The 12,029-nt window shown below is 45.6% G+C and overlaps 1 protein-coding gene across 1 annotated transcript in view; it reads right to left on the bottom strand.

Annotated features, from left to right (window-relative positions):
- The window catches only part of CSMD2 (CUB and Sushi multiple domains 2), a gene marked incomplete at both ends in the record, with an annotated part of 259,384 nt that overhangs the window by 185,965 nt on the left and 61,390 nt on the right, over window positions 1-12,029 (bottom strand). Inside the window, 2 exons of the mRNA XM_080632482.1 lie at window positions 2,884-3,091; window positions 9,380-9,574. Coding sequence (XP_080488608.1) covers window positions 2,884-3,091; window positions 9,380-9,574 — 403 coding nt within the window. The remainder of the gene's footprint in view (window positions 1-2,883; window positions 3,092-9,379; window positions 9,575-12,029) is intronic.

Here is a 12,029-nt window from a genome sequence, read left to right as displayed (position 1 = left end):
GTTTCTCAGCTAGTAGAAAATGAAGGGGAAGAGAACCCCAAGTCCTGAAGACAAGGAAAAGTCTGGAAATAATGACATGACATATATACCACATATCCCTCTCCAAGCACATCCTTGCCCTGGTAGAGAAGGGCTGTGATTGAGAAGCCACTCCAGCCAACCTCTAAGGAGAAGAGGGCAGCTACTGTCATCCTTCCAATTTCTCCTTCTAGCCTGGAGACCCCCCCAATGTCCTTTCTGGTCTGACAGGCTCTTTTCCTCACTGTTGTTTTCTTGCCCTCCCGTTCTCTGCTCAGTAGAATTTTATTTCTCATCTGTCAAGGAAACCCAGGCCCAAGGTCCCATGATAGAAGCTGCAACAGCAGTTAAAAGAGCTGTAAATGTGCTATTTTATTCATGTCTCAAATACCTGCTCAACCTCTATTGCTCTGCTTGACATGTGGATGCTTAGACCTGCAATGCCCTTACTCTTTCAAGACTTATTGCAGGACTTGGACACAGCTGTGGTGACTGCTGAAGGCAAGAGGGTTAAGGGGACCTGGCTCATCAAAACCCAAGAAAGCATCTGCTTTGAAAGAGGAGAGGATGAACGACAACAGAGGAGATTTTCAGTAAGCACAGGCCAAGTCAAGCTTACTTAATGCACCGAGTTAGCGGTCTCATAAATACCCCCATTAGATGATATTCCACAGCTTGGGAATACATAGGAGCTATACCCCAGCTGAAATTTCATTTTATTTGTGTACATCTCAGACAAGATTAAAACTATTTATAATGCTTAGGAAATGAAATATTAGGTACAAGATGCTTCAATAGGATGCTTTATTTGGCTGCAAATCTTTATGCCGTATTACCAATAATTAAAACTAGGTTTTCATAGACAGAGGGGAAAAAAAAGGGTTTTCGCTATATGTTCAAGCTGAATCATATCACAACATGCTTAAAGAGGAGATAGGAGCTCCAGTTTTTTTCCCCCTATGGGCAAAAATTATTGAAAACTGAGTAATGTGAATTTAATTATCAGGCTCTGAGCCAAAGGCCGGCTCTGAAAACTGAATTGCAAAATAAGACTCTCTGTAATTCTGCTTATGGGACTGAAAAGTTTCCTCCTCAAGAATACCAAATGAGATCCCTTTGAATTGACTGCTATGTTTATCTTGCCTGTGTTTCCTGGTGCTAGAACAATGCAGGATGAGCCTCAAAGCAGAATGGCTGCATCTGGGATCCCTGGATGAAACTGGTCTTCGTGTGACCTGGGTTTTGCTCCCTGACCCAGCACATCTCGCCAGGGCCCCTCCACCAGCCCATCAAACAGGAGCCTGCTGCTGTTACAGCAACCAGAGCTCATCCAGCTCTCACCAAAAACACATTCGGAGGAAAGGCATCATTACAGCTGCAAGACAGGGAGGAAAGAAAATACACCATTATCCTCTGCGACAAGGCCCCCAGACCGCTGTCCATAGAACATACCACCTTAAAACAACTACTAGATCTCCTCTCCAAAGGACTGCATGAGCTCATGCAAGCACTACTGAAAGTCAAAGGGCTTATTTTTCTAAGCTGCCATTTTTAAAGTTCTACCATGCTGTATTTATGGGTAGTTTATTAATTTCTTTGCAGCAGGTTCCCTCTGACAGGCATTGTTTTATTTTGGGTATGACAAGACACAGTGCTGCACGGGCAACACCTCCAGGCTGAATAATGTTTCTTAACTAGCTACATTCATCTTTACCACATACCACAGATGACTGAGCCTTGCTGCTGTACATAATGGCTAAAAATCAAGAGTGCCCTAAAATATTAATACATGCTAATAAACCCAGGGCTTTTTCCATGAAACAGCAACATCTAATTTTCAGAGGGGTCCTGAGACCAGTAAACAATTCATACATGGTAAATGGCAACTTCTCTCCCATCAATACATCTTAAACATTCAAATCCTATTCCCCATAATTGCCAGACACACATAAATTACTTAAATGAACATTATTTGTGGTTGCGACAGAATCCGCATAAATAATCGTAATTTAGCTTCCTGCTGAGATCCCAGGCAACACCTCAATATTTCACATGCTTAATTCTTCCCTTCCAGAGGGATGTCAGGTTTAAGGCTACTCCCTTCATTTGCTGCTCATTAGGGCTTTCAGCTGTTTGCTGAGTGCACTCAGCACAGATCACCCTGTCTACATCAACCAGAGGCAAAGTTGTCCTTTGCTATAAAAGCAACATGAGCAATACATCAGACTCTGCAAGCCCTCACTTCAGACTTCATAGCCCTGACCATTGGGTAGCTCTTGTATATCAGAAAAGAGCGTGGCATTCATTATACATAAAAGCACTATTTCTGCAAGCATTGCTCAGACAAAGGGAGGAGGGTATTGGAATTCTGTGCACAGCCTCTGCCTAAAGGACAAAACCATCTGTGGAAACGCTTGCCAGAAGTTCATTAACAGTAAAGCCAACTTGTCAGCGTCAGCTTCAGTCATAATCACAAAACAATTCAGCAAAAGCAAGGTTTGGGCACGCCGATGTCTGAGGGGGTTTTCCTGGGCTTTGAAGCATTGGGTGGTTGCTCTGGTTGCGTGTTTTTAAGCTCCTTACTTCTCACCAGCTACATTATGAAATCTTACTGCGGAGAACATGACTGAAAGTAGGTAATAGTCACTGCAAAGTTTACCAAGGAAATAAAAAGCATCCCAGGGAGTTTCATTAGAAGGAAGCAGCTATGACCCGTGACTGCAAATAACACGGAACTGCTCTCCTTCAGGCACAAACTCTTTTCACTCTGAACACGCTATAACGTTTGTATCTGCACACACAAAACATCAGCAGGTACTACATGGCCGTACAGATCACAACAAACTGTGGGCAGTAGTAACTTACCAGAGCGAAGATCCCTCTGTTCCAGCAACTTCTAGAACATCGTATCCATCTTCCAGCTGAAAATCCATGAAAACCAGAGCAATAGTGTCTCCAGGTTCAGCAAGAATAGTCCACGTGCAGTCGGCATTATTGCCATACTCCAAGGGAAAATGAGGGCTTGAGATAATCCCACTCTGTCCCCGCAAAGTCCCTCCGCAGGCATCATCAGCTGGAAACAGAGTGAGTTGATCAGATATTGCAGAAATGCGTAAAGCAGAACATCAAAAAAGAATCAGCCCAAATCAAATCAAAGCTTTAAAAGCCCCATCGTTTTCATCGGGATGTGTTTTACTACACACTATTAAGAGACAACGATGTTGGGAATGCAAAATCCAATCAGGTCAGCCAGTGTCTCCTGGCAAGTGCCAGCTTATTCCCCACCACACACTTACTAGGGATTTGTTCAGTCTAATTTTAAACCCCCCAACTGACAGAGCTTCTGGTGGTTCTCAGCCTAATGCATCTCACTGCCAGCATGCTATTTCCTCACATGTTTTTGCCCGAGCTTCCTGTTCCACCCCTATTTCCTGATGAGGATCCTCTGTGGTGTTTTCCATTTTCCCTCCTATCTGTGTAGCCAGCCAAGCAGGAGGAAAAACACTGGGAATTCAGTGACCAAGGAAGGATTTACAGGTATGTGAAAACTGTCACAGTGGGGAGAGAGGTTGGGTTCCAACCCAGATAGATCTCAGTACCTTCATCAGCGACAGGAACACCCCAAGGGTTGGGACAACAGAACTCTGAGTACAAGCGTGGTACTTAACAGAAATCTAATAGAAAAGGAGTGGAGAATCCCACACCCCTGCCTTACACATCTTGATTTGCTCTGATTTCTTTTTATGTTCTTACCAAAATCAGTGGTAAAAGCGTAACTCCTTGCTCAGCAATACAGCAGTGACACTTCCCGGTCACATCCTGGATCTCCTGTTTGCTGCAGGCTCTTTCATTTCTATAACCTGAATTTTATCAGCCGGAGCAATTAACAGAGGAGCATCTCAAGAAACCATGGGCAGGAAGAGAAAGGAAACCCAGGGATTCATTTGGGCAGCTCACTCCTCTCATACGTAACAGCATCAGCTCCGCACTTCCTTGGAACACTGCTAGGAAAAGCCTGTTAACTTTACAGCGTGTTACAGAGCAGCATTTCAGATGCTTTAGTCAAGGAGCTTGGGGCTTTACATCACATTTATTTCATTACAACCTATTTTTAAAACAAACCCTTCCAAACTGAAATTTAACACAGGGGAGAGCACTCGTTAAGTGCAATGGGGTCACTGGTACCTAGGAAAAGGGCAGCACAATTCTGCAGGAGGGTCCTTCAGGTTCTAGACCTTCCCTGTCATTAGTGTCTTGTGCTGCCAGTGGGGTTTATCAGCAGAGCTGAAATGTGCAGCCTCAGACTCACGGAACTTGACAGAATCAGACAAACACAGACACCAACTTCTCCTTCTCTTGGCCATGGGCTCTCCCAGGGCATCCAGCCACCTGAACCAGCAGAGTGAGAAGTCTCAGAGGTGAAGGCACCTCTAAGTTCTGGTGGACACCATGGCCCTTTGCGACTGCTTCTGTGCTGATGGCATATGCAGAGCTCAGAGCAAGCAGGAAAAAATATGATTAAAACACCCCAGATACACAGGCAGCTACAAAACTGCTTCTGGGCCATTCCAGCAGCCAAAACTAGCACTGAAAAAGGCCACGGAAATCCCAATCAATGCTCTACTACAAAGTTATCTATTTGCTGCAATTGTGTTGCAGTGAATTAAAGTTATCCACAGACACTGAAGTCCAGTCAGAATCATGGATTTAGACTGAAATATCTCTCATCTAGTCTGAGCACCAGAAAACCCTTCAAACTTCAATGCATCACACACCAGATTGCGAGCAGGATCTCCAAAGAAGGCCCATGCAAGAAGTGAAAGGGCTTCTTCCAAACGCTTCCCCCCAACAGACACAGAATGAGAATGCTTTTTGGAGGACGAATGGATCCCAGCCAAAGGAGACAAGAACAATTCACCCGTTTACTGGAATGTTCTAATCTAATTTCTCATGAATAACTGCCCCTGCAGATGCTAGAAAGAAAGAGATGCAGAAAAGATTCTTTGCCAAGTGCATTCCCAGACCACGTGCCCAGCAGCAAGACAGGCAAAGCAGGAGCAAGGTCATTACCTGCTTCAGCAAGGCACAGGTATAATAAAACAAGCAATTTATTCTGAAAATACACTTTCCTCCAGAGGGGCAGTTACCTCCTACAGAACACGTCAAACATTGCTGTTGCCTGCCTGGCCCTAGGCAACCATTCAAAGAATCTCTGCAGCAAGGTCCTGCTAACCTACCATGAAACCGATGCAAGCAATCCAGCCTCTGCAGACAAACACCATGTTCAAGGGCACAGATGCTCTGGGCCAGACACTTGCTTCTCTCTATGATCATGGATTCCTGCAGCTCAGGTCTACAGAGAACCCTTAAACACAACACATCCAAGAGCAAAGGCAACGAGGATTTGGAAGCAGCAACTTCTATTGGCAAGTTCTCAGCCACGTTTACTATGGGGGTCTGGGGCTGGATCTGGTAATTTAAAGTTGTTCTTGTACTAGAGAAGAGGATGGAAAATATGCTCAAGGACGCAGACTCAGTGACAGGTTAGACATTTTAACCACGGGGACTTTTCCCACGACTAAGCTAACTTACAGCAGCGGAGGATGCAGCAGCATCATCTGCTGGGCTGGGCCTTTTTGGTTTTATTATTAAAAGGAAAGGTTTTAATTTCAATTCCTTGAAAACTTTTCATTGCAAAAGGCATCGGATGGAAAGCGCGTTCCCTTCTCATTCCCTTCTGAACATACACTTGCTAATTCTGTAGAGGTTGTTACTGTTTAAACTGCTTCTAAAATCTTGAGCAACCTTCCTGCACAGCCCTTCAATTACTCTGGGCTCAGTGCAGGCTAAGCAGCTATTTGAGTTCCAGTAAGACAGACCCCTTTTAATGAGATTATACATATTTGATATGCTTAAAATGCAGCTTTGCAAGCGCTCAACTGCTCCGCGGGGTTATGGGCTCTGCACTCAGCGCCTGCCACAATCACAAACCCATCAGTCCTAGTTAAAATCAGCAAACAATGTGGGCAAGGTTTCCCTCCACGTGCGTGAAGGTGCGTTACAAAACAGCTTCGGATGTTCCCAGGCATTCTCTGGCTGTTTCAAATGCACCATTTTGCTTTATTTGCAGTACACAGACCCAGGTGAGGGTTGTTCCTTCTGTGGCTACAGCAGAACAGAAGCAGCATTCCAAGACTGCTGGGGTTTGCCTCCAGCATGCCAACTGTCAAGATAAAAATACAGCTGGACTTGCAGGACTCTGCTTAAAGCCCCATTCAGATGAAGTCCGAGGCCTCATTTCGCTCTGTGCATACAGAACAAGTGGGCAGAAAGCGTGCAAAACCGCACAAAACGCAATGAGAAAACCATTCCAGGTATTTCTGACATGGGTAAGTGCCAGCTTAGTCCAGATTTCACAGCCTGATCCAGACCTGCTGAGGACTTTCAGTCCTTGAGGCAAATCCGAGTTACACATGGTCTACCAGGCACAGCCAAGCTTCTCCTCTGGGCAGCCTCAGCTGAAGCACCCAGCTCCTGCTCCACAGACCAGCATGGAGATGGCATTTGCTGCTGCTTGGGTGCTCCCTGAATGAGCTCACTGCCGTTTAATGCTTCCTGCCACATAAGCAAGAAGCATAACTCACCAGAGCAGAGTCTGTGCACACTGAATTTATAGTCTCTTTTAACTCAGAGCACAAGAATCAGTTTTGATATAACTGTGCTTTCAAAGCCACTGGCGAGCTGCAGCACCAGCTCCCTCATCACCTCTGCACAGACACATCTCACCAAGCCATTCTTTCCACATCTGGAATTCCTTCCTACTTCCCTTCCTCACTGAGATTACACTTGTCCTCCACAAGAACCCAACTGTATTAACTGAGCATTGAGTAAACGGAGTGCAGACCAATCCTCTGCAGAAAAAGCAGCTGAGCTGCAGCACTCCTTCAAAGTGCTGCTGTCATGGCACATCCTCCCAAACATCTCTGTTGCTTACTCTTTTCTGCCATGCATTTGTTTGCATCTTCAATTATTTCAATGCATGAAGACCGAAACAGAGACAAGGCCACTAACACAGAGATAAGGATGTTCCAAAGCAGAAGACAAGCACAAAGAGAAGGACAAAATGAAACCAGAAAAGGATATCAGTCAGCATGGTAGAAACCTGCACTGGTTTCAACCCTTATCTCGCCATTATAGTGAAGAGGAGAGGAAGGAGGAAAGGGCAGAGTCCCCAGATGAAACGTTGCCCTTAGCAGTGACATTAGCCAAGTCTGTTTATTCCCAAAGCAGTTTCTGGGATTTTAACGTCAGTGCTAAGGGACACTTCTTGTCTCCATCTGTCGGGATCTGACCCACCAGCATGACCCATCCCCACGCCATGCTAGAAAAGAATATGTACTAAGACATTTACAAACTTCCAGGTGACAATCACCAGTAAGCCAGTATTGATAATTATTTATGACATTACATTAGTAATTAATACCATTATCAATTATAAGCTACAAAGGCCACAAAGGCCTTTTCTCAGGCAAATACATACCCTTCTTCAGGCAAGAGCTCTGAAACTATTATTTTCCCTGCAGAAGGTGGCATAGAGCTGTCAGGATGCAAATCCTTTTGCCCCTTGCAACAATCAAAGCCTGTTTATCAGCCAAGCACAAACGTCTGCCTGCTGAAAGCCGACTGCTGGTGGAAGCAGTTCAGATGATTTTCTAAATCAGCAAGTTCATGTGCAGATGTCTTTGCTACTTTCTGCTTTCCTGGAACTACACATAAATGTTACATGAGAAGGTTTCTGGTTCCTGCTGCCAAAAAATGCCTTGCAAGTTTTACCTCAGGTAAAGTCCTGAAGGATCAGGACCAGATCTGTGAGAAAGGAGCAGCAACCTCCAGGAACCTGCAGACACTTTGCTACCCAGCACATCTGAATAAGGACATGTTCTGCTGCCATCAGAGCAATTCCCACAGCACTGATGTGAGCACCATAGAATTGAACATTCCTCTATTCTGAAGTGTATCAGAAGCCCCCATCACTGGGGGCTCTGGGGCATCAGTTTTGACAAGGGCGTGTAGGGACAGGCCAAGGGGAATGGCGTTAACCTGCCAGAGGGGAGACTGAGATGAGCTCTTAGGCAGAAGCTCTTCCCTGTGAGGGTGCTGAGGCGCTGGCACAGGGTGCCCAGAGAAGCTGTGGCTGCCCCATCCCTGGCAGTGTTCAAGGCCAGGTTGGACAAAGGGGCTTGGAGCAAGCTGCTCCAGTGGAAGGTGTCCCTGTCCATGGCAGGGGGTTGGAGCTGGATGAGCTTTAAGGTCCCTTCCAATCCAGAATCACAGACTGGTTTATGATGACTGCTGTGTAACTGATTCAAGCAAGCATTAAAAACAGACCAAACAAACAATATTTGCTCACTTTAAATTCAAGATTTATGTCACAGCTTAGAACTGCTGATTGATTGCACAAGCAGAGTCAATAAAAAGAATCGATGTAAGATGCTTTGCTGAAGTACACAAGGAATTGAGGCAAAAAGACTTCAAACAGCAGCAACTGTTTTGGTATAACACCACCGACACTTTCATGTTTACAGACTCTCTAGCTCCTTGTCACCCCAGAGGATTAGCAAGAAGGTCTCTATTCTGGTCAAGGAATCTGAAGTTTCCTACTTAAAAGGGCTTGTAGGAGAGCTGGGCAACCCCTTCAACCACAGCCAGATTTCACCTCTATACAGCATCCCACGTCAAAGGCTGCTGCTGGAACCCACCAGGCACCACAACCACTGTGGAACGTGCCATGAGGGAAACCAGCCTGACACTACAGAAAGCAGAAAACCCAGTTCATTTTCTAGTATTTGAGTTAGGAAAGCTGCATGATCTTGGGTAGGTGCCTTATCTTACAGATGCTCCTCCTGCTTCCCCCTCCCTGCATGGACTTTAGACAAAGAATCCCAGCCTGGTTTGGGTTAAAGGGACCTTAAAGCTCATCCAGTTCCAACCCCAGCCACCGGCAGGGACCCCTTCCACTGGAGCAGCTTGCTCCAAGCCCCTGTGTCCAACCTGGCCTTGAACACTGCCAGGGATGGGGCAATTCTGAAAACGAAAAGAGAAAAGAACTAAAGACCCTGAAGTTTAGGCAGCTGTGCAGCACTTTGAACACACAGAGCACTTCACAGCCTCCCTATTATCTACACAAACCCTGGCAGTTTTCAGGAATCCAGTAAAAAGGAGCCTCAATATTAACTACAGCATGTTTAGTTTTCAGGTCTTTTACATCAAGCCTACAGGCCATGAAGCTTTCCCCACCCCCAAACAGCTCATTAAAATCCAGGTTCACTGTGGCTTGTTCCAGACTAAGAATTCACTTTACCTCTGCAGAAGGGGAGGGGAAAATCCCAGGAGGCACTGTTTTCCGAATTGGCCTGGCACGTGAGCAAGGCATGTCCTTCCAAGAAGAAGCCTGGATTACAGCTGTACCTCACTTTGTCCCCGATGCTGAACGTTGTCCCTTGCTGAATTCCATTCTGCAGCCTTCCTGGATTTCCGCATGTATGACTTGGTAGAACTGCCAAAGAAAGTTGTTTCTGGTTAGAGACAGTGCATTGGAAACGAGCTGCCAGGTGAAGAATCCCAAGGGAAAGCTCATCCCACAGCAAATACATCACTTACAATGTGAAGAGCAAATAACCACAAAACTCACCCCACTGGATTGCACCCGCGTTCACTACGCCAGTTACCATTAACATTTAAGTCCCATTTCTACCAAGGAAGCAAAAATCACTCCCTAAGCTATTGACTTAGAAGCAAGATCCAATTTCCTGACCCAAGTTCCTAACCCAAAGGCTTCCTCTTCCCCCTGCAGTTCTATTTAACACAACTGCAGTTGACTGGAATTTCTGTTTCTCACTCAGCCTTTGTGGGATACCTCAATGTGCAATGTAAGCAGAGCTTGTTGCACCTTAGAACCACACAGAAGAACAGTTGCTAATTACAGGTTCTGCTATTGCCTAGACAAAAGGGCAGCATTTCAGCCCACCAGGATTTATACTTCATTGCACTGTGGGCTTAATCCACATTTCATGCATACGCATCAAACCGGACTCTCAAGAATGGACCCAGCTCCACTGAAGACAAAATACAGTCCAACAATAGGCTGCATTGGAAAGAATACAGGATACTTGAATATAAGGGGGTAAAGTTGCAGCTAGAGCGCAGGTAAATCCTTTACCAATGCCTTACAGCAGTTTCAGAGAATTTAAAGCAAACTCTATAGGCTTCCATAAGCCACTTCCAAAAGATTCACTCAAATCACGGGTTTGGAGCCCCATATAAAACCCAATAAGGACAACCAAGCCTAGGAATGATACAATCAAATTTGAATCAAGCCCATCTGCAGCATCTTGTACTGTAGTCCTTTTTCATTAAGGCTGAAACATCAGAGGAAGGAAAACATGGTCATTCAAAGCTGAGTGAAGGTTTCTCATTGGAAGCAATTTTGTCAGGGGCACGAACAAAACCAGATGAATTCCTACGAGCAAACGAAGGTTTAGCCTGCAGCTCTGCCAAGGAAAAGAGGAAGATTAAAAGGAAAATGATATGCTAGTGTAGACAGCATGCAGCAGAATAAAATACAACCCGAACTGTGTGTAAGCATGTGAAGTGAAGCATAAATCCCTAACGCTAAGCAATGCAAAGACACTACCTTTTACCTTTCTGTCCTGCCGGGGTACAGTGCTTTAGGATTATGGGATCGAGATTGGAACATTCCCTGTTTTATCTCCTTCCACCAGCAGCCCCAGCTGCCTCCTCAGGGTGAGCCCGAGTGCCATAGGGCTCTCTAAGGCAGGCACACTGACAGCATCCCTCACAGCAAGGGAAATTACAGTCTAATCTGTAATGAATAAAGGATTACGCTGCATCCAGCCAGACCCCCTTGTTTTCTAGTTAACCCACTTCCAGATTAAATGCAACCCTACCACCTTAAACTCCATTAATTTTAATGGCACATTCATCTCGACTCCTGCATTGCTTCAGCTGCTTTTCATTTCTGCTGTGACCTCAGGCTCTCAGCTCCCATCTGCATGCAGAGGAGCAGCCCAGGAGAGCACAGCCAGCACCCCCAGGACAAAGCCCTGGGCTCCTGTCTCCCCAGGCCACCTTCCACAGGTACGAGCTCCAAGACAAGGCTCTTTCCCTTGCTCCCTGCCCCAGAACACTGTTTACATCCTTGCATAAAGCCCCTGGAGCTGGGAAGTTCAGCAGCAACTTTCACATGGCCGTTACTATTTCTGTGCAGGTTTCATAAGGGGGGGATGCTATCAAACGCATCAGATGGGTTGAAAAGCAGTGCAGAAATAACATTTCATTTTCTGTAACGAGACTTCAAACCCCAATTTAATTAAATTACCCATGCCAATTTTTTTTTAAATGAACCCATTCCTGCTTTATGCTTCCATCCTTTAAAATGAGTGACTAAAACTTCGCTATAAATAAAAACCTCTCATTTTTAAAAGTCAATCTCTAACACTCGCTGCTCTCTACTTAATGAACTGTGAGGACTCAGACAACCCTGACCTGCAATGGTATCCTCCAATCGCACTTGAGAAAACAGGCTCTCATTTAAAAATTCTGCTTCATTTGGCTGCCTTAACTAATACCTTGTTACAGGACAGCCAATGCACACGTGCTTCTAGGGGAGCAACGTTAACTCCTGGATTGCTTTGCACTCAGTGGGGCTACATCCAGAGCTGGGCTCAGCACAGGCGCTGCAGAGCTGCCCATAGGAGGATGCGCTGTCAGTCATGCCCCTGAGGCACTTGAGCAGAAGATGGATTTGGTTAGCCCTGACCACGAGCTGATGGAGTTCACCTTCCCTGCGGTGGGATGGGGAAGAGTCGAAAGTCACAACCTCCCTGGGCAACCCATTCCAGTGCCTCACCACCCTAATAGTAAAGAATTTCTTCCTTATATCCAATCTAAACTTCCCCTGTTTAAGTTTGAACCCATCACCCCTTGTCCTG

This window comes from Psittacula echo (assembly GCF_963264785.1).
Source record: "Psittacula echo genome assembly, chromosome: 21".
NCBI classification, from domain to species: domain Eukaryota; kingdom Metazoa; phylum Chordata; class Aves; order Psittaciformes; family Psittacidae; genus Psittacula; species Psittacula echo.
Note: the sequence above shows the minus strand (reverse complement) of the source record. Positions and strands in the feature narration are given on the sequence as shown.